Genomic DNA, 23,681 nt, shown 5'->3' on the forward strand with positions numbered 1-23,681 from the left:
TGACTCCCCATCAAACTGATAGGGGGTGCTCTAAGGCTGCCTGACTTAACTCACTTGATAAGGCAGAGTAGCCATTGGGTGAATATAGCTCTGTGTGTGTGTATTAGTGTTAGTATGTGTGTGTGTGTGTGACAAGAGACCAAGAGAGAGAAATAAAGTATGTGTTGTGTCATGTTAGACATCTGGTTTCATTGCTATCATCACGCCTTCTCAGCGACGGCATGTTTCATAGTGCGCTCCCTTACCTATCAAGCATGGTCCTCTCACATATTTATACAGAGAGAATTAGACACTGTCTGTCACGATGATAGGCTACATTAGTGTGTTATTCTGCTCGCATGTGTTTTTTTCCATTTCAGTGTGTTTGCGTCCAATTTTTTTCTGTGTCCACATTCCATGTTCAGTTCCTTCTTGCACCTGTTTTTCTTTTCTTCTTTCTCACACAGGTGAGCCTCGGGACAGACAAGTGAGCGGGTTTCAGAGAGGGGTGCGGTTTTTAGAAGGTGTCCGACTGATATTCCAGCGGCATGGTTACAGTGCCAACGCCTACTAATTTACTGCCTTCTTCCCCCGGGCCATGTCACTCAAGCATATGTTAACAAACAGGCTCTCCTCTCTCGCAGCGATAACGTCAAGTTCAACTGCCCATGGTGTCTGTAGACTTGGTGTCGTTTTCTAACTCGTTTAGAACGCCCAAGGATGTGGGTCTGCCACATGGGCCATATTGTTAGCAGAGATCTCCTGCATAGTCCGACTTATATGTGTTGCACTTATGCACACACGCATGCTTGCGCACAGTTACTCGGCTTCTGTGAACACCCTGGAACATTGCTTCATGTGAATCATGGTCACACGCTGTGAACTGTAGGTAAATATGTGTTTGTGTTCCTTATTTGCCGCCAAAGATTATAAGATGGAAATTATTTGGCAGGCATCCAGGAACCCATCTCCATTTAGAGAAAAGATATTTGGCATCGGATCATCACTCCAGGGCAAGTGAGGGGACTGGAACGTGTGTGTATGTGGGTGGGTGGGTGGTTGAATCATATAGTTGCAAAGACATATTTGAAATATAAAAATTTGGGGGGAAATATGCATACGGTACTCTGCTAGACCTTAACGGTTATGAATGGGAATTTAGAGGAGCAACGCCTCCCTGGCAGTTTGAGATGGGTTGATAAGAGATAACTACACACCGAGACACAGGCACACACAAACCAGCACACACACTCTTTGTCTAATCTTTGCAATTATTAGTCATGTTTGGAGAAAGAGAGCGAAGGGAGCCAGAGGGAAGGGGTGGGGATGCGGGTAGAAGAGCAGCAGAGACAGGCAGGCAAAGCAATGTTCCTCTCCCAGGCATCAGCACATCTTCCTGGGTACCCGCTCACTCAGACGCCCCTCGAGTCTCTGGAGATCAGGTTTCCTCCAGGCTTTTTAGGAGAGGATACATTTTCATACTGGTAGATCGGGGTAGTGTTTAAAAAATGGAGGTTGTCCATTTATGTTAAGCTGAGGGACTCAGTCTACGCCATAGGGGAGGTGGGGGGGGGGGGGGGGGGGGGGAATGATAATGCAATGGTTATTAATGACCGTGTCAGATCTGTGAAGAATGAGATTTACTCTCTTAACAGGACCTCGGGTTTGGCTTTATAGATTTTCTGTCTGTGGAGAATAAACTGTGCTCCAACTCACCTGTGTGCTGCTCCATTCATATGCACACACACTGAGACATTTGACTGGCCTTTTCTTCTTTTTCTCTGTTTTCTTTTCTCTGTTTTCTTTTGTGATAAGATAAACACACGCACGCAGGTGCACACACACACACACACACACACACACACACACACACACACACACACACACACACACACACACGCACACACACACACACACACACATGCTGGTGGATGTGGCCTCCACTCCGCTCCACTTTGTTCTGCACAAGCTGCGTCTCCCACGTGGTGAAGGCAGCCGTCTACCTATGACAGCTCAGTGTAGCGAAGGCCCTCACCGGAAACCCAGCCTGCACATTGAGATGAATAGCTTCCTGGCCACGCAAACACACATATACATATGTGTGTGTGCTGGGTCCCACCCACGCAGATCTCTCCTGGATAAGCTGTGCAGGTGTTTGTCTAGGCGAAAGCTTTACAGCAGCGTTGTTTTATGCCATGAAAGTAACACGGTTGTGAATGTAATGATCATCTTATTTAGTAGGGAGAGATAGCTGTTATCAGGAATAATTAAACCTCGCTGTGTATTTTGTCTCTGTCTTTCTTGTCGCTTTATTTAAGAAAAAAAGAATGAACTGATTTACATCTTTCACCTTCCTCTTCTATTTTCTGCAGCAGAGGCCAATCATGATTCGGGGGCGGTATCTCCATCTCCGGAGCTGTCCACCCCCGGCCCTCGGAGGGTGGGCCCCAGGGAGCATGATATGCTGACCTGCGGTCAGTGCCAGACAAACTTCCCCCTGGGCGATATCCTGGTTTTCATCGAGCACAAGCGCCGTCTGTGCCGGGGGCCCCGAAGCGGAACGGGGTCCTTCTCCAAGCCTGGGGAGACTGGCGGGGTCACTGGCATTCCCATCTCTCCCAGGGAGCTGGGTAGAGGGTCCATTCCAGTGGAGGTGGGCATCCAGGTAACCCCCGGCAGAGAGGAGGATCTGGAGAAGAGGCTGACTCCGGCCAGAGGGATCTGCCCCAAACAGGAAAGAGGAGGTATGGAGACTGGAACAAACACTACACTGTACATCTAAATGAAGATGCAGTTAGAAGAACCGCTAAGCAGCTCACTTCTATGTTTTGAATAGAGCTCTCTTGTCAGTATAGGTGCAGATGTCTCAGACACACACACACACACACACACACACACACACACACACACACTCTCTCACCTGTCTAAGACAGATCGCTCTCTTTAAAGAATCCCAGCTGCTTGTTATTTTGACAGTGGCCTTCAGGAGGGATTAATGTAGCCTGGGATGGTTTCATTAGAGTGAGTGAGAGCCGCACTGTATGTCTATTCTGCTTCGTTCTAAGTAAAACATCACACACACACATGCACACAGAATCACACACACCAAACAAACTGGCAGGCCTGAAGGACTTCTTCAGCTGAAACCAATTGTGAAAGGCGAGGAAGAAGGTGATAGAGGAGCCGCCTCCAATGTGTGTGTGTGTGTGTGTGTGTGTGTGTGTTTTTGCTTGTGTTAGTGCACATCACGTGTCTCAGCTTTTGTAAAGAAATCCTGCAGCATATGAAAAAAACGTTTAAGAAAGCTGATTAAAATTCATCTGAGTGCGTGGTGAGGAGAAGGGGATTAATAAAGCAGCAAGGCCGTTCATGTGGCTGTGAGGGGGGTTGAGGCCTGTAGACTGCCAGCGCTGCAGGGAAACCAGTTCAAAGTTATCAGAGGAGACAGTCACCATCACACCCGAGAGCTGGGAAGGCTATCCAGGATTACACAGACTCCAGTAGACTGAGAGGGAGACGGACAGAATGACATGTAAAATAATTATACCGTTAACATTTTTACATGCATTTTATTTCATTATATCTATGTACATAAAATGCATTCTAAAATTGAATAGTCCTTAATAATAACGCTATAACACTGTATATATTGTTATGATATTATTGGAGAGCTGTACAATTAGCACATTAGATCGTTTTCACAATATTCTAATTATTTAAAAAAGTTTCAAATGAAAGGAAAGCTTCATGCCTTAGTTATACTGCATTAGGAGAGACGTTTAAATGTAGTTTAGTTTAAATGTAGTTTTGTACGTCACACTCATATTACGTTTTTTTTGTATGGGTTGTTAAAGAATAAGCTGGTCTGTGAAATAATAATAATAATAAAATATCCCTTAAATGTAAACGTTTCTGGGACACATATTATTATTGTTGTTGTATTTGTGTTTATTGCTTTATGGACTCATGAGTCTGGAATAAAATAAATATATACATTATAGACGTGCACATTTTGTTAAGAATCAAAGCTGGTGTGGAGCATATAGTGATGACAAATCATCACTATATGCTCAGTTACTGTGTGTGACCGGCAGCTGTGTGTCACCATCTTTTGCAGTGGGAACGATTTATCGCAGCAGATCACAAACAACATGTGACAGCATAGTGAGCTAATATTTGAAAAATTAAAATGACAATTTTGCCAAAATTCTTAAATAAAATTCTCATTTCTTTCAATCTAATTTTTAAGTAATGCTTTGTACATTTTATGAGCGTTAAGCATCAATTTGCAGCAACTCACTCAAAGTCCCTTTGCTGTAGAAAAGAAATATGGAACTCTTTTTTAAATGTATGCAGTGAAAAAGACTCAACCCAGTTTATATGGCAGTTAGGTGGTCAGAGGAAAACCATTAGGAGTTAGTGTGTGAGTCCGCTGCAGCAGTCAGTAAGTCAGTTAGACAGACAGATAGTCGTATCACTAAGAAGACTTGAAACACTCGAAGCCCCAAATGAAAGAGAGGAGGGGAGCTGTTCAACACATGAGGTGGCCACTCAAGGCAGTCTCAAGTTACAACCAAATTAGATTACATTATTAGGTCTAATTAAGTCCAATATGTGAGGAGCGCGCACACACATACACACACACACACACACACACACACACACACACTCACACACACACACACAGACAGACACACACACACACATTTGCTTGCACTTGGTTTTGAGAACTTTGCAGCCAGATAATATTAGCAGCACAGGGGACAACAATATGCTTTAAACATGCACCTGCACACACATAATGTACATATACTCATAATCATCAGCTTGCATGCATGACATGCTTGTGCTGTGTGCATAACTCTGAACCCTCTCGTCCCTGGGATTGTTGTCTTTTTTCCTCACCTGGTTGTGTTTTGTAACATCCTGTCTGGCCTCTTTGTCTGTCAGCCTGCTTGCTTCAACTGCAAACATGCTGCAAGGCTAGCAGATTCAACCCCAAACGGTGCAAACACATTCACACAGACACACACAGACACACACAGACACACACTCCTACTCACGGGGTAGATGAAAAATGGTCCTTCTGTGCCCTATTTCTTTTTCTTGAGTTTCTCTTGCTGATGCATGCACTCTGTGTGTATATGTGTGGGCTCTGTCAGAGTATTTTAATATGTGTGTGTGCCTTGTATGAATTTGTGCATTTGTGTACAATGTCTGTGAAGAATGATGCGTGTCACCAGGCAAGCGAGAGGTTGTCACTAGGGGAGCGTTACCGTGCTAAGACGACCCTGGCTCTGCTTTGAACCCCTCCCAGGACGGCTGCCGGCCCCCAGGAGCACTTTAAGACATCCACTCCATAAGGACACTGTTACTTCATGACAACCTCTCTCTCTCTGTTTGTCTCACTCTCAAGCACCGTGTATGTATAGATGATATGGTCAATATTTCATGAGATGACAGCGTCATCCCATGAACATCTCTTTCTCTCTTTCTCTCTCTGTCCACCTCGGATCTCCTTGCTATCAATTTTGTGGGCAAATAACCAAATTAGGCTGAGGATTCTGCATTGGTTTGTTTGGTTTGGTGGGAAGCTACTTACAGGCGGGATTTGATACCACATTTATGATAAAAAAAATCTAAATGTCACACCTACAATTTTTTCGTGGGTGTGAAATTGTATTTAAAGCAGGCGGGCATTTTAATTTGATCATATCAGTGTTTTTTTCTTGAGCCAGTGGGCAACAAGGGATTCTTTTACACCTATAAATGACTCATGATGGTTTCTGCATGAAAACCTGTGGTGTTAACAACAAAAAGTGACAATTACATTTTGTTCCCAAAACTCTTCAATGTTCGATGGTGTCTCTCTCCCATCTTCCCTTCTTCCTTCTCTCTCTTTCTCCCCCTATCTTTCTTTTTTTCTTTTTGCCCCACCACCCAATGCTCCTTTAATCACCTGGCTTGCTCTCATTTCCATATTAAATAGGCTTTAATCATGAAAAGCAATCAGGCTTTTGCATATTCATACCTTCCCCTGTACGCCGGCTTCCCCGTCTCGCTCCAGTGCCAAGCAGCCAGTAATCAGTAGGCAGGCGGCGTAATGCCATCGCATGAAAACACACACACTGTGTGAGTTAGAAATAACTTCACATGCTACTTAGAGAGAGAGGGAGAGAGAGGGAGAGATGGAGAGAGAGAGAGAGAGAGAGAGGGGTAAGAGATAAAAAAAAAAGAAAGATGGCGAGACTGATCCCTGATTTGAGCTGCGAATATTTGTACAGAGGCTCAAGGAAAAGTCGATTTGCATAATGACTTTGTAGTTTTGCATTAATCACATTTGCATATGAAAATGCGTTAATTACTCCTGATGATTTTTTAAAAACTTGCTTCATTTGATGTCCAAGCTCTGGGGTTGTGATTAGGGGTTACATGGTGGCAGTTGTGTAAGAGGGGTGTGTGTGTGTGTTCATTCATTGCATTGCTGGTGCAGTCTGTGTGGTTCATGTGTTTTGAATGCTTGCCAGGGAATTTATCTGGTCTCCGCTGTTAGGCATTTGTGTCTTTTTTTTTCATTTTCTGATTTGTGTTTGTGCGTTTCCTAGTTTCTGTTAGTGTTTCCTAATTCTACTCTGGGAAAATCAGAGGAGTACACTCCTTCCTTTATTTAAATACACAAACATTCTTTGACATGAAAACACATTCATTCATAATATACCATATCTCCCTTTTTAAAGCTGCAAAGTGGAAAACAGTAAGAGAAAGGGAGAGACACAATATAGTGATATCAGAGGTATTTTAAAGACAATTATATTTTGTAATATCAACATTATATTACTTTTGCTTAGAAATTAAATAGAGGATGTTCCTTTTTGAGGTTTATATTGAGGGAGAATTTTTACACAAGCTTGGCAGAATTTTTGTTTTGTAACATGAGTTAAATACAAAATTCACGAACGATCATTCCTATTTCATGCATTTGGTTTTTGTGTATTGGTATGGACATAATTGCACACACCTTTGCAGAATGCTGCATGTGACTCGTTGTGGATAAACAAGTGCAGCCACTCACGGCACTGCTACTTGTAGACACTGGTTGAATCTAAAAAGTAAATAATTCACTGCATGCTAATAACTCTATCTGTCATTGCAATTTCTAAACTTAAATCCTTACAAATTATTGAAAGACCAAGATTTTCAGTGATGATGATCCTCCGTAAACACAGAGCAAAACAAAGTGTATGCCTTAAAAATGAAGGTCAAATAAATTCACCATTTGTATGTCTCTCAGCATCTATGAGCATTTAGATTCACACATATCTCTCTGTGTGTGTGTAAGTGTGTGTGTGTGTGTGTGTGTGTGTGTGTGTGTGTGTGTGTGTGTACAATTACAGTGTACGTGTTCCTGCCTGTGTATGGGCCCCTAGAGTTGTTCCCATAACACTGTGCCTTAGACAGGACCACCTCAGGGGCCGTCTGTCTGTCTGCTATATCCAGCAGGGTCAACTAGGTCTATAATGGCTGCTAGTATGGCACAGCTGCACACGCACACCGCCACAGCCACCTGACAAACACACACACACACACACACACACACGCAAATGTACATTTATGCAGGGAAGTGGAAACTCATGCATGCAGGAATACATACACAGATAAGAACACGCACACAAAACATGTGTGCAAGCATGAATACATACAATGACTCCCATCTCACAATGAGGCCTGCATCTCCCACCAAACACACTCATGCACACACACGCGTGCACACACACAGCTTAAAGGCTCCCACATGAAGGCATCAAACGCTCCAAAGCCAGCTTTATGGCACTCACATGGCAACAGATTTGATATTTTCCTACCACAGCGGGGGAATAAAACTCGCCACTAATTTGGACTGCGAGCGCCACCGCTAACTTCCAGCATGTGCCGACGGACTGTGTCTTCCAGATGTGTGGACTCTTTGCTCCTTAACAGCCTTACTTAAGAGGCATTAGAAACCTCACACCCCGTCTCTGTATACGCATGAGAGTGATGATGGCGCTCTGGCATTCAACACAAACACGCTGCTTTGTGTTGAGCTCTGAGTGAAGTGCTGATGTGAACTTCATGGTCTCGCTGCTATGTACCATAAGTCGTGTCGTGTCAGTGGGAATCTGTGAATGTGTTTATGTTCTTTGCATAAATAGCTATAATCAAGGCAATTTGACTGCTCCAAGTTTCCCCTCACTTCTCCTCTCTGGCTGTGAAATTTGGTAACAGGTGTGCTGTCATCAGTGCTGAGTAATGTTGTACATTTCATCAAGAACCTACTGTAATTACAGAATAAGCATGCATGTGTATGTACACTTTCGAATGCAAATGCAGAACCCCAAATGAGAACCTGCTCAGCAACATGTACACCTTTCTGCCGCTCTGGAAACACTCCTTATGGAGGTCTTCATGATGGACGTGCAGATAGACTCTCATGTGCCTGTGTGTGCTCAGCTATTATGCAGTCTGCCAGATATTAGTGCATAACATATAATAATCCCCTTTTCAGGAGTAAATGGGGAGATTTTCTGACCCGAGTGTTCATGCACATTTTTCTATTGAAAAGTAGTGTGTGTTTGCCTTTGGGAGGAAAAGGGCTTCCATTAGTGTGAAAAGGGAAAGAGATGACGCTTGTTAGCAAGTCAGACATGGGTAATCCTACTTCCTACAATGTTGTTGTTCCTTTCCTCTTATCTTATTAGCGCCCTGCTCTGATTGGGTGGGACTGTGGGAGAACAAAATGAGGAGACAGCGTTTATGGCCGCATTTTGCTTTTACAGGCTCCTTCCCCGCAAGAGACATTGAAAGCCTTTCATGGTACACTTACGATTGCCCTTATTTCATCCACTTATTTGTCTCCAGCAATTACTCCGAGAGGGAACACTAGACACAAACACATGATGAACGTAAACTGCCTCTATGTCGGTTTGTCACTTAGATGTAAATCACTGGTGTGCATATTGATACAACATTGATACGAAATATAGTATTCTGTCATACACAGTGGCTTTTTCCAGTTACGGTTGAATGAAGTTGAAAATAAATCCTAAAAAAAACAGATACATTATTTTTAATGTAATGTTTTAGGGTCAGTTCAACAAATCATTTTGAGGTTTTGGTGTTTGAGGTTTTGATATGTGTACATGGCATTTAAAAATGCAATTTAACTTTACATTTTTTCTAGAATTTAATAGCAACATTGCTTTTGAGAAACTCTTTTTTGGGGGGTAGAGAGTAGTTGCTTTTCCAGTTTGTGGATAACCAGTACTAGGGACATTTTTTTTGGAAAGACACATTGATGCTAAATATTTCAAGTTATTTTTAATGCAATGGGCACCACAGTATGGATGGGGAGACACACATCTAACATAAATATTACCCAAAGATTTGCTTGGCTGGATTGTTTTATATTTTGGGTGAATCAACACTTTAAATGAGAAGAGGCATCCAGATGTCCTCCTCACTCTATTCACTAGAATTACTTTCGAAAAAGTACTGTCATCTATGAAAAAAGGGGGCAAAACATCTGCTCTGGTCTGCTTCTTGGAAGACAGAAGGCTTGCTCTGTCATGTCCATAGATGGCATTGCAGACATGGGAGTTAACTGCTCATGGTTAAGGGGCCACACTCTCCCTATGTACCGCCATCATTCATATTTATCAGAAAGACCTCTTCTCTGTGTCTGTCTTTCCCAGAGTTGAGCAGAGCAAGCCAAAATGAAATAAAGCCTAAGATGTTATCAGGGTGCTTGGTGCCAGCGGAGCTTGTCTGGGCCTGTGGTCTGGCGGGGCAGCACCGGCCCGTACCAGTGCTTGTGTGTGTGTGAGAGTTTGTATGTGTGTGAGAGTGTGTGTGTGTGTGTCCTAAAGGCACTGGATAGATGAAAGCTTTCTTTAACCATCAGCTATGCAGGAGCCGTGCCAGGAGCAGGAAATGTATCAGCGTGATAACAGCAGAAAGACAGAGAAAACAACAAAGAAGTGACAGAGAGAGAGAGAGAGAGAGAGAGGGAGGCAGAGAGAGAGAGAGAGACAGGGAGAGACAGAGGGAGAAAGAGAGACAGAGAGAGAGAGAGGGAGAGACAGAGAGAGACACAGAGAGAGAGAAAGAGAGACAGAGAGAAAGAGAGACAGAGAGAGAGAGAGAGAGAGAGGCTACAAGTAACCCACAGGGGGAGACCCGAGGTGAAAGTCAGTAACATAACACACACACGCACACATACACACTTCATAAATGTGTGTTGGGTGTGTATGTTGAGAGGTGAATATATGTTCATGTCCACAGTATGTATGTGTGTGTCTGTGTGTGTGTGTGTGTCTGTATGTGTGTGTGTGTGTGTGTGTGTGTGTGTGTGTGTGAGTATGCCTGATTGTGTGAGGCATTCAATGTTCCAGACAAGCCAAGAGACGGTTTGACACACCTGAGTATGTTTCAGGACACATGAGAGAGAACACAATTCACCTGGAGACATGACCGTTGCAATGTAAATAATGTTGTGCCGCCGGCCGGCCGGCTTATTGACGAGACACAGAGAGTCTCATGTTGCCTTATTGCACATCAAGGCTCAAATTGATAATCTTCTGTACCATAATTTGATCATAATTTGTTTATATGTGGGAAGAGTTAATACATTTTTACCTCCGTCTTTCTTCTTAATAGCTTGAGGGTCTCACATATAGCATTGTTACACATAACATTATTGGGAACTGGAGCCCTAGTTTACAGGTGAAATGATACACATCTTACCTGCCGGGAGTTAGATGAAGATCAATACCACTCATCATGTCTTTGTAGCTACAGACAGAGGTTGTCTAGCTTAGCAACAACTGGAAACAGCTAGCCTGAGTCTTTCCAAAGGTCACACAATCCACCTTTATATCACACTGATTAGCATGTTATATATTGTTTGATTAATGTGTGCAAAAACAGAACAGTACAGAACAACGGAGCAGGCCCCCAGAAGTCACTGCCCTATTGCAAGAAATAATCTGGTGCACAACACCCTGTAAAACCACAACGTGGCGTTTTGACACTTCCGCTAATCTAACCAGCTCCTGGATGACTGCTTATATTCAAGAGAGAGGCCAAAATAAGAATTTCTACGGAAACCTTGAACCGTTTCTTCAAGAGTTCTGATCATATCACACATCCACATCCTGCTTTTCAAAATGATCTCTTATCCAAGATTGTGTGCATCTGTTAAAATTAGAGCTAAATATCTATGGTCATTTTTGAATGTTAACACTCTGCTTTTGTTACTCCTATTTAGTAAGCTAACACTTATTAGATAGCTTGAAAATTGGTGTTTGAGGAAAAAGAACTGTATCCTCTCACAGCCTTAAGTAGCCAGAACTACAAATAAAACTTCAGAATTTGTGGAGTAATAGTGGAGTAGATCATGAATGTTCTGGCTCTCTTTCCCCAATCACTGGAATGCACTCCACGCCATGTCTGAAGCATGTGAGGGGCAAGTTTTATAGCGGGTTGATTGGGTTGGAAGGGCCTGTGTGCTTCACGCAGGGCCACGGTGGTATTTTCCTGTGGGCTGCTAGTTAAGTGGGACTGGCTGCTTGGCTCCAGTGGGCAAAAACCAGCTGGGGACCATTACTACTGCTGAAAGAATATAGCACCCTGTCACAGAATGGAAGCCCGATATACACACAATGAGCATGTCCCTGCAAACATGTACGTGGATGATACCATATACACAAACATCACAAACAGAGGCACAAAAGAACAGGTATTTCCTATTTTCTCTTTCTATTTTCACACACACACACACACACACACACACACACACACACACACACACACACACACACACACACACACACACACACACACACACACACACACACACACACACACACACACACACAGACACTGCAGAACATACAGCCTCGGAGAAATTTACAAAAGAATACATGCATATCACAAGTTGAGAAGAGCACTGTTTCACTGATTTCATTTAGTTTGGTTTAGTTGACCATTTGTACAAAATGATTGACCCGATGAAAAATGTAATAAACCAACAAAACAGAATTTCGCAAGTCACTCACATGTCAAAGTCAATTTCCTATTCACTGCCACGAATAGGAAATTGACTTTCTGGACGAGAGTGAGAGCTCCCGAGGGGTATGACTGGAGCTCATTTGGATGTAAAACCTCAAACAAACATTGTGTGAGTCCACAAAGTCAGTCTCCATTTCATTTTCAAAGCAGCTGGAGTTTTTGTCTTTTGATGCCATCACCTATTCAAACATTTTCTTTTTTTTTCTGCCCGTCTGTAGCATCAGTGGAGACCTTTTCTGGAAGATATTTCAACTTGTAAATATTTTATTTATTGATGGTGTGTTTAGACTTTAATTCAGCATGCTTGACCCCCCCACAATTCTACCTAGTGGTGACGCTATTGGTTCCTTTTTTATTATTTTTTATTGTAAGCGTCTGCTTTCCCTGTTGCTGTGTCATGGTAAAATGGGTATGTGATGGAATGAGAGATTAAAATGGTTGTAATTCTATTGAAATAGAAATGCAGGAGATAAAGAAAAAAAAAAAGTGCAATTTTTCTTCTGTGTCCCATACTGTCTGCCATTCTCTTTTTTCCTCTTTCGTTTTCCTTTTTCCACCACCCCGGTCCCTCTTTCATCCTCTCCACCATCTTGCTCCCATGTCTTACATCTTCTCGCAAACACCAAGCACGAATGAGTGTCATCCATGTGTCAGATGACAGAAAACAGACCCCACAAGAGTGTGCACATAACCCAAAACACACACAATATCTTGCACACACACAAATACAGGCACTGGGACCAGTTAGGAACTGATGCAGATGAGTCAGGCTGAGAGAAATTGCCAATGGGAGCTTAGCTAATGCACTTTATGGAGCGCCATAAATTCATTCTTTCTTCTTTTTTTTAGTTGCCGATTGCTCCCTCTTTCTCCATCCCTCTCTGTCCTAGAAGCTGAGCCAAAAGTCATAGCTCTTTACTGACAGAGAGGCATGTCCAGTTATTTTTCACAGATCATCCCTTGTGCCCTATGTGGGATAGCTTGCGGTGACGTGCTCCCTTGGTCATGCTACGTGAGAGTCTGTTCCACTCATGCATTGTTGGACAGCTCAATATGTATTTGTGATCAAGTTGTTGTAGATACCTGATCCCTTTTATTGTTCATATGACTTGCATCGGATGCATGAGGGTCAGGGTGGAGTACGCAGATACCTTGTACAGGTGCTCAGTGTGTACATGAGAGAAAAGGAAGAGGGAGAGAGAGAGAGAGAAATATAATATATATATATATATATATATATATATATATATATATGTATATATATATAACAAAGTCCAGCAAACACATTAAGGAGCACTGTTTCTTTAAATCCTTTCTCAGGCATTTCAGCTGGTTGTATTGTCAGCAGACACACACACACGCACACACACGCACACGCACACGCACGCACGCACACACACACACACACACACACGCACACACACACACACACACACACACACACACACACACACACACACACACACACACAAAAACACAGATGTGTATGGTTAGCAGGCTGAAGCTGGTTTGAGTTAGCATGGAGCCAGTCACACTGTGTGAGAGCCTTACCCCTGCCTCCTACTGCCACCCTCCACAGTCTCTTTCCTTCTTCCTTCGACTTTCCAGCTCTCACTTTGTGTGACAGTAAGCGACTGCTCGCTGAGTTTACAGACCAGGCTCCCAATGAACCCACACACACACACACAAACACACACATACACACAAGGTTCATCTGCATGGCCTTGTGTCTCCTGATTAGCCCCCTTCGTGACAAACAAGCCATCACAACACTGAAGAAGGAGGAGAAGAGCAGGACGGACGGATGGGAGATGTGAGGAGGAGGAGAGGAGCGGAGTTGTAGGGGGGGGGGCGGGGCGAGGTGAGGAGGCTGGTACCCCTGGGGACCCCGAGATCACAGCCATGCTAATGAGGAGCTGCTTTGCCAGCAGCAGAGGTGTCAGCTAACCCCTGACAGGTGCACACACGCGTACTCCCAAGGCGTGTGCATGTGTGTGTGTGCTGTGAGTTTGTGTGGGAGGGGCTGCAGGGGCAGGTTTGTGTCCCAGTGGCCTAGCCTGCGGGTGGCTTTGTTCTGTATGCAAATCTGTCGCTGTGGCGTTCTGTTGCCCTTGATGGAATGTTGGAGCAGTACGGAGAACCTGAACCCTGGAATGCCACAGTGACATCTGACATGTACTGGAGCATATCCTCTGCATCCTCAGGCCTGGACCCGCGCTGGCTTCTATTTCTACAGTCGAGCAACATTGTTCACTACAAACGTGTGCCAAATAAATGTAGAGAAGGTGGTGGGCTAGCGTCAAATGCTACTCATTTCCAATAATGATGTTTTTCCCTGAGCTTCGTAAGAGTTAATTTGGCATCAGTGTGCATTCATTACCCTCCAGTTTCAGCTATGGAGCTCCAGTTTGTCCATCTCTTCGAGGGTTGAGCCTGTGGATTCTTGTTATTATTCTGTGGTCTTATTATAAGTCCCTCTGGATTAGAGCATCTGATAAAGGCCCCAAAATGTAAGTGTAATGTAAATGGAGAGAGCTCATGCTTCGAAAACATAAATCAAACTCAGGCTTGGGGGACGGCATATGTGAATTCCTAAATTAAACAGAAATCCACATGTCTGCACTATACGCCTGGTGTCTACTTCAACCCCGCCGAGCTCACACCAACTTTTCTACACTGGCCATATGCAAACAGTCAATACCATGGCTCCCCTTCATTCACTGGCATTTTGTTTGTACTTTTTAAGGCAAAATAATGGCTATAAAAGGCAATCTGGAAAGAATAAAATCTAATGTAAAGCTCAGATCTCCGTCCCTGAAGACTGGGTTAATTGGCCCGGTGGTTTAGTAAAAAAACAACCCAGGAGAGAAGGAGAGCATTATTACTGGCCCACCTCAGCTCCACGCATGTGCCAATGTTTAATAACTTCCTCCAGGCCTCCTGGCCCTTAGTCCTTGTTTTGTTGCACAGGACAAAGAGCTGTGCGCCTAAACTGATCTTATGTCTGTATTGTGTTTGTCTGCTTGGGTGGACAATGTTACTGCTAAGTTAAAGATTCAGACATCTTGCCAGAAAAATGACCGACACCGGCAAAACTAATTGCATAATGCAGCACCACATTACAGAATCCTGCTGTGACTCCATTTCATTTAACATTTGATCTTATTCACTACACAGCATATGTGTGTGTGAGTCACTGCACGTGTCTGTGTACATATGGTGTGCCATAGTAAACTGTCCGATTAGGTCCAGCATCAGTGACTACGTGGAGAGGAGAATGTAACTATTCTAACAGGTAGTTGACCGTGGCGGTCAGCAGTGGAGGGGTCCCGGCCATGTCAGGCAGACGACTGTAATCACCACAAACTGAAGCATGACACTGCCCACCGATATTCTTTGATTAAGCTTTTTTTAGCTGAGCAGCGACAACATTCACATTCTCCCAACATGTGTGCAAGTGCGTATGTGTGTGTGAGGAAAAGGATGTCTGTGACTTTCTATCTATCTATCTATCGATCTATCTTCATTTGGTTCTCTTATTTGCTATTCTTTTCCTTTTTCTCTCTGTTTCTCTCCCCTCCCTTGCTTGCTTGTTTGGGAAATTGATGGAATTTGTCTTTAGTTATCATCAGGCAGCAGTTATCAGCTGCCACTCTTTTAGCTGCCATGCTTCCTTTCACAGCATATGGCACGGCTTTGTAAGATATTCAAGATGTAACAAGATGCAAATATATTGGTGGTGGGGTGGAAGGTTGTAGGGGTGGTGCTATATGATAGTTTAGCTTGTATTGATGAAGCCATGTGTGCAGACACATAAAAATAAGAAGAAAACAAGAACAACTATTTGATGAATTGAGAGAGATCAACCCTTTTGCCAATCTCACATCTTCATTTCATATTGATCCTCATGTGTTGACGAGATTACACAGATCCCAAATCTATAGACCCTTCTTGGTCCCCGGGGGGCTTTTAAATACCCTCTATGTGTGTGTCACTGTATCACTGCCCAATCATGTCGGGCCCTTAAAGTCCCTCCACCTCTCTTCTTACCACCTCTCCTCCTCTTCCCTTCCCTCTTTCACTCTCTTCTCATCGTGCAAGCTGTTAAGCTGTCCAGCTCTCAGCTGCCAAACGGCCGTGTGAAGCCTCGCCAACCTAAACACGGGCAGGCAGCCCGCCACTCACACACACATGTACCGACATACAAGCACAGAAATACATCCACATAAATGTCCACACACATGCGCATACACCGGCTTGTACACACACGTTAGTAGCAGGAGCAGGAGTTAGGTCATGTGCCACCCGACATAAACAGTGAGCGAGGCGGCTAAACCAGAGCCCCACTAATAGCAGAGAAAAACAGACAGAATCAGTAAATGAGCCCCTCATTAACTTTTTCTGACCCTTTCTCCCCTGGGGAAGCCAAACCAATCACACCGCCAATCAGCTTCCTGTGCTAGACACTGATCCAACATCAGCTTTGGCTCATCTGCTCTGCACGATACAAGTGTGTGTGTGTGTGTGTGTGTGTGTGTGTGTGTGTGTGTGTGCGTGCGTGTGTGTGTGTGTGTGTGTGTGTGTGTACCGATTTGCGCTGTGAGAGAAGCTGGAGACAGGGAAGGAAAGTGAAAAGAGAATATTGCCAAACATGTAACTGTGCCTGCATGTGTGTTTTACATTCCATGACTATGGGTGGCTTTGAGGCCGCCGTCCAACTGTAGGCTCTGTTTTTGATCACGCAAGACTGTGGGCAAAAGTCAGTTCTCCGTCTTTATTTTCTCCCTCCAGGCTTTAAGCTTTGGGACCACCGTACCAACTCGACTCCACTTGCGGTAGCTGCTGATGATAAAGTAGATGCAGATGCCTCGCAAGCAAACACAAGACTGTGTTCAATGCTAGCCTGTGTTGAATTAGATGAATCCCGACCAAGGCTCTGTTTATAACTCATAAGCGGGCAGACACGGCCGTGCCATAGTGACTGATGGATACATTTGGCAATATTAAGTCCATTTTTGTAGAGTGTACAGTCACACCAAATCACTTTACTGTAGTTGTTACACCAGTGAAGTAGAGCTTTATTTTAAGTGGATGCTGTGTTAAGACTGGAGGGGTCTTTACTGTTTACACATCGTCTCCATAACCTCTCCGATCTTTCCTTTTGTGCCTCTCTTTCTCTCAAATGCCACACCTCCCCCTCCCTCCATCCCCCTCTCCCATATTTCTTATTTTCCCCATCAATGTGCTTTTTTCCATTGCTGTCTCCCCTGTCTCCATATGGAAATGACAGAGTAGACAAGATAGATCTGTATATTAAAGCCTAGCTGACATTAGATTAGCATAATGTGTCGTGGCCTTAGGGCAGTACCTGCCATCTGCATTAGCCTGTAGACACACAGACACACACACGCAGACAAAGAAAACCCTCATACATAGACACAAACAGAGAGTTCATAGAACTGTATGTTTTAAGTATAATTAATTTTACTCCCCAAACATGGCAGCATTGGCATTCAAATTAATGAAAAAAGTGTTGTTGTTTTTTTCTTAGGATATTTTACAATATTGATGGTATTTTCTTTCTCTTGACACACAGATAAAGATGAACCATCCAGTTACATCTGCACTACCTGTAAGCAGACCTTCACTAGCGCCTGGTTCCTGCTTCAGCATGCCCAGCACACTCATGGCATTCGCATCTACCTGGACCACCACCCAGTCAACTGCTCCCTCACTCCCCGCCTGGCTCTGCCTCCACCCCTGTGCGCTAATGCCCTGCCGCGCTCCCCTCTCCCCACATTCCTTGGTGACACCAACAATCCATTCCACCTCCTCCGCATGGCTGCGCCCCTGCTCAGGGAACACCCCCCTCCTCCGGGGTACATGGAGACCCGGCTGCCTGCAACTCCACCCTTTATCAGCCCTCCCCCACCCCCTAGACCCATTCTAGAGCGGCTTGGCCCAGAGGAGCTGGGGCTGCTGTCCCAGCACCCCAGTGCCTTTGAGAGGGTGATGCGGATGACCCCCATGGAGCCTCCTTCCATGGACTTCTCCCGACGTCTGAGGGAACTGGCAGGCAACACAACCAATAATGGGGGGCCCACACCTCCTCTCTCACCCAACCGTGTGCCACCAATGCACCGCTTGCTGAGTCCCACGCTTTTCCAGGCTAGCAGCAAGCCCCCGGCGTTTCTCACCTATCCCCCGCAGCCACCCGCTTCTCAGGGGGGACACGGTTCTTCCAGCCCTCCTCACACCCAGGGTCAGAACCAGACCCCGGGGAAATCCAAATCCTGTGAGTTCTGTGGAAAGATTTTCAAGTTCCAGAGCAACCTTATCGTCCACAGACGCAGTCACACAGGAGAGAGGCCGTACAAGTGTCATCTATGTGATCATGCCTGTTCCCAGGCCAGCAAGCTTAAGAGGCACATGAAGACACATATGCACAACAAGTCTGGATCAATGAGTGGCTCCCCAGAACAGGGAAATAGAGAAGAGGGAGAGGGTAAAGAAAATAGTAGGGAGGGCAGTTCAAGAGGGATGGGGATGGACAATGAGGAGGATGAGGAAGAAGAGGAGGAAGAAGAAGAGGAAGAAGAGGAAGAAGAGGAAGAACTGAGAAATGGAAGTCGGCCAGATTCAAACTTAAGCGAAGACTCCCAGGAGTTCAGCCAGAATAGGGGGGATGGTCCCAGACAGTGTCCTGGGGAGAAACCCCTGAGCGGGGATAGAGTAAGTGACAGTGGCAGGGTGGGCATTATGCACCCGTACAGCCATCTGGACAATCACCTTAGACTTAACCCTAACAAGAGAGCCCTGGAGAGACAGCCTAATGGAGATGGTGGACAGAGGGGTGAAGAAAGAGAGAATGAGATGATGCAGGACAGAGAGCGAGATCAGCAGGTGGAACAAAGGCCTGTAATGAACGGCAGGATCAGTGTATCTGAAGCAGACTCCTTCCCTGGGCTGTTTCAGCGTCGGCCCACCCCCATCACCAGTCCAAACCCCTCCAACAACAAGAGGATCAAGATAGAGAAGGAACAGCTGGAGCTTCCCCCGACCTTACCCCTCATCTCCCCGGAGAATGTCTACTCTCAGCTCCTGGCAGGCTATGCTGCTTCACGCCACTTCATCAGGGAACCCTTCTTGGGATTCACAGATTCCCGTCAGTCGCCGTTCGCCACCTCCTCCGAGCACTCCTCCTCAGAGACGGGAAGCCTTCGCTTCTCTACCCCGCCAGGGGAGATGATGGAAGGAGGAAGCGCCTCTGGCCGCAGTGGAAGCAGTACTCCTCACCTCCTGCGAGGACCTGGACCTGGCAGGCCCCCAAGCTCTAAGGATAGGAGGAATGACACCTGCGAGTACTGTGGCAAAGTGTTCAAGAACTGCAGCAACCTGACGGTGCACCGACGCAGCCACACAGGTGAACGGCCCTATAAGTGCGACCTGTGCAGCTACGCCTGCGCCCAGAGCTCCAAGCTGACGCGCCACATGAAGACCCACGGGCAATTTGGGAAGGATGTGTACCGCTGCGACATCTGCCACATGCCCTTTAGCGTCTACAGCACGCTGGAGAAACACATGAAGAAGTGGCATGGTGAACATTTGATGGCCAGTGAGGTCAAACTGGAGCAGGCGGACAGAGGTTAGGCCAGCAGCCATTTGTTATTCATCCTAAAGTGTACACAAGCAAACAATCACACACACGTAAGCAAAAGCAGACACACACATGCACACACAAAATCCCTATAACCACTTCTTCAGCTAGCTTGGCGGCTTGGCTGGATAATATCTCTCTCTTTAAAAAAGTGAGATTGATTGATGTTCATCTTTTTTTTTTTGTCACAGAAACTGCCAACTGAGAATATAAATAAAGGGAAACTTTAATGAAAACGTGTCTGGAATGCACAAAATCGTGTTTCTTGGCAACTGTCTGAGGATTTTATCAGTTAGGAATCCATGGAGCCTTTCTACTGTGCAATAATTTCTGTATTTATTGGATTTTTGTAATGATATTTGGCATGTGCAGGTACACCTTTGTGGGATTTCATATGGAGTTAGATTTGAAATGTGCTAAAACTTTTTCTTTTCTAAAATGCGATAACTGGGAAGAAGTCACCCTGAACACAAATGTTCTTAGTTTTTTCCTTTAAGGAAGCCTATTATCATGTCCAAGTAAAATTGTGCAAAGCAGTTAAAGTAAAATACAACTACTAATTGTTTTGTATATTTACTGCAGCAGCGGACTGCAATCCACTCCCTAATACAGGCCTAAAGCACTGAATGTCAGCCTGACAATAAAACATCATGCTGGATTTACAGAATCCTTATAAGTTACTTTACATTTATTCAGGGAATTTGTCCTTGAAAATATTGGCATGTGAATAATTTCAAAATGCAGTTACTGTATTGTTGTCCTTGCTTGAGTCAGGAGATAAATAAAGGTTGCACTTAATGGAGGTACCTTTAACTGACGCTCAGTACATTCCCAATGTAGGATTAAACACCATATTTAATATGTTGAATAAGTTAAGACTACTTATGATTAATGTGAGGAGAACAGTCCTGTTTATGGTTTGTAAATATATTCTTTTTTTAATATGTTAAAGTAGCCCCGACTGTACGTGAAAGATGGCCTAAAACTAAACAATCAGAAGACTGCTTGGGCAAACTGGAGCTGCTTGCATCACTCACAGTATATGCTAAGTGTAACTCCCATTCATTATTGCTTTCTCAGACCCCCCCCCCCCATCCTATGTGTGCTTACTCAACGGCAGTTTGTTCAACTAAAGCTACTTCAACAATTGTAACACTTTTTAAATCATTTTCCATCTCCCCCTCGTGTCTGCCGTGGCAACACTCTCTGACCCAGGTCGACTGGGTTCCCGGTCCCCATAGGATCCACAACGTGGTTCCAAATGCAATTCATATCAACAAGTTTTCTTCTTTCTGCAGCGTGTTCTAAGCCTCTCTCTCCGACGGTGTCTTTTCACAGTTCACAAGCTCAGATTCATGCATTAGAGTGGCTTTTAAAAGGAAGCCTGTTCATTCGCCTCACAAAGTCATATGGGTTTAACTCCAAGTAACAGATTTTGAGACAGTGTACATGTTAGTGACTTTTGGGGATTACAGTTTTTATTTTCTGCATCATTTATCCTGAAATTAATCTGACGAAGAAAAAGAAAAAGCTATTCTATGAGTTATGATACTTTAGAGCACAGCTGCAAGGGGGATGGCCGGACAACCCTGAGTAGGGGCTATTCTCATGGTAAAAATTAAAGATTGAAACTGAGTAATGAGTGTGAGAAAGTAATAGAGGGAGAAAGAGCAAGATCTTTTCATATGAAAAGTGTGTTTTTTTTTAGGTCTACTGGCCACATCTTAAAACGGACTATGAGTGAGAGGGAGGGAGACGGCAAAGCCACATGAAAAGAGATTAAGATTAAGACTACATCTTTCATTTTAATACTGCAATTCTCAATAATCTTCACTTGAAAGTTTGACCTGCTATTCCGGCCCATTGTCAGGTTTTACCTGCACCATTTCTTTTTGACAGAAAAAAAAGGATTATACTGTATCTTGAATGCAAAATCCTCTTTTGTGATTTTAAAAAGGAAATGATTTTGAGGCCAGAGCAGTTCTCTATAAGATAGTTCAATATATTAACAGCGAATTGACGAAGAAGTGAGATTGGCTGAAGAGCTGCTTTGCGCTTGCTTACACATGTTACGCTTACACCATAAGAGCAAACATCACAATCCTGTTGTAGACACACAGGTTATTCATTCCAGTGAAACTCAGTTCAGCATATGACTATGAAATATATCACATCCAATCGATGAACAAAAGAACCCGGACAGAGATCCAAATCACACATGGACATTCAGGCTTACAATATGTTTACATTGTTGAAGTATGCCATTAATGAAATTCTCTGTGTAAGTGTTTAAATGATAATAAAGTATTGTTTTCTCCAATGAGCTTTCACATGTTTTTGAATGCCATAGCAGTTTTGTATCATGGTGGAGGGATTTTTTATCTTCATGAATATGTTTCTGTATGATTACTTGTTCACTGTATGGGAAGACAATATTTTTAATCTAATTTTGCAGAATCATGACAGATTATTGTTTTTTTTCTAAAAATCAGTGGTGCCATTATTGAATGTTTTGTTTTGTTTTATTTAAATTTAATTTTTTCTTTTGACGGAATTTCCTGTTGTTGGTTTGGTGAAGCTATCCTCCATGGATGTAAAAAGAAAAAAAAGATTAAAAAGCAGAAAAAAAAAAATGACATGAATGAGATGATCCTAAAGGACGGACTTTGGGAAGGGGAATGCAATGCATTCAGCGGGAATCCTTTTACAAATCAATTGTATGAGACATTCATGTTCATTGACTTTGTTGTCTTTGTTTTTCCTCATGGTTGGTTGAAGGTCTTGTGATGGCACTTACAACTGTAATTTTAAATACATTTTCATATTTCACAACTTTCACTTACACTCTTTGTACAAAACAGTTTCTTTTTTTGGGGGGGGAGGGGGGGGGGCATCATTGTGAAAAAAGTGATTTCAGAACAGTACACATCTGCTGTTTTGAACATATATGTATTTTTGTAATGTGTTGAAAAATCAATACAAGAAAGCCAACACTTCAATAAATGTTGCAATTGCTCTATGATTGAAGCAACTTTTCATTCTGATTATTTCATTCTCCTTTTTTTCTACCATCGTGATTAATAACACACATTGGAGCAGCTGTATAATAGGTTTAGTGTACAGCTACAACTACAATACATAACTATATTGTTACTGCACCACCATTCTACCCCAGTCCGTGTAGATTACCTCATCTGTTAAGACTGATATTTTGTATACACTTTTTTAAGGGGCTTTGCCAAAATAACATTGCAGAAAAAGCTGCTTATAAGAACATTCTGATTATTCTAATTATGATGTTGGCTTTAGGGTGTGAAATGTTGTATTACTGCCAACTACCAGCCAACAGTGGTGGACCTATGCAGGATTTAAACCATCAATATTATCTTAAGTCAGAGTGTAATAATACATACATGTATGTATAAATAAGACACAGGGATACGTTTTTGCAGTTTCCATTCATTGATAACTGTTTAGTAAGGAAAACAAATTGTTTGTCACCTGTTTCTCCTCTGCTGTGATGGCGCCCTCTGTTTACACCCATAAACATACAGGAGGGTGCCATTGGGTTATATAAGGACTGTTTCCAGGGGAAGGCACCACATATGATCTAAATGGAGGGGTAAGCAATGCTATTACAAATGTTTTTATTGAGGACTTGCTTAAAAATGTGTTTTAGAATGTTTTGCAATTTCATTGTAAATGGTTGAATATTTGTGTTAAACAGGTGTGGGATAATTGATAATCAGATACCAATCTATATCTCTTAGCAGGACCCGGGTGACATAAGGGATGAGGCTGAAGTTCATGACTACAGATCCAATTCACGCAGTTTCTGACAGAAAATATAAAGAAGAATTGGTGCACAAAACAAAAAGAAATATAGTGACTCTCATACATCCAGATACGACCAGGAAAAAGCAACTCTATTCAGGTATCA

At 43.6% G+C, this 23,681-nt stretch overlaps 1 protein-coding gene across 4 annotated transcripts in view; it reads left to right on the forward strand.

The window, feature by feature from the left end:
* bcl11bb (BAF chromatin remodeling complex subunit BCL11B b) overlaps positions 1-22,687 on the forward strand; it is a 28,463-nt gene extending 5,776 nt beyond the window's left edge. For 2 of the 4 annotated variants that reach the window (XM_034527894.1, XM_034527895.1), the window contains 2 exons: positions 2,352-2,723; positions 17,681-22,687. In XM_034527894.1, coding sequence (XP_034383785.1) covers positions 2,352-2,723; positions 17,681-19,734 — 2,426 coding nt within the window. In that variant the 3' untranslated portion in view covers positions 19,735-22,687. Of the gene's footprint in view, positions 1-2,124; positions 2,198-2,351; positions 2,724-17,680 lie in introns of those variants that run through there. The other 2 variants (XM_034527897.1, XM_034527896.1) reach the window with 2 other exon arrangements.
* Positions 22,688-23,681: the final 994 nt, after the last annotated feature.

This window comes from Cyclopterus lumpus, chromosome 24 (assembly GCF_009769545.1).
Source record: "Cyclopterus lumpus isolate fCycLum1 chromosome 24, fCycLum1.pri, whole genome shotgun sequence".
Taxonomy (NCBI): Eukaryota; Metazoa; Chordata; class Actinopteri; order Perciformes; family Cyclopteridae; genus Cyclopterus; species Cyclopterus lumpus.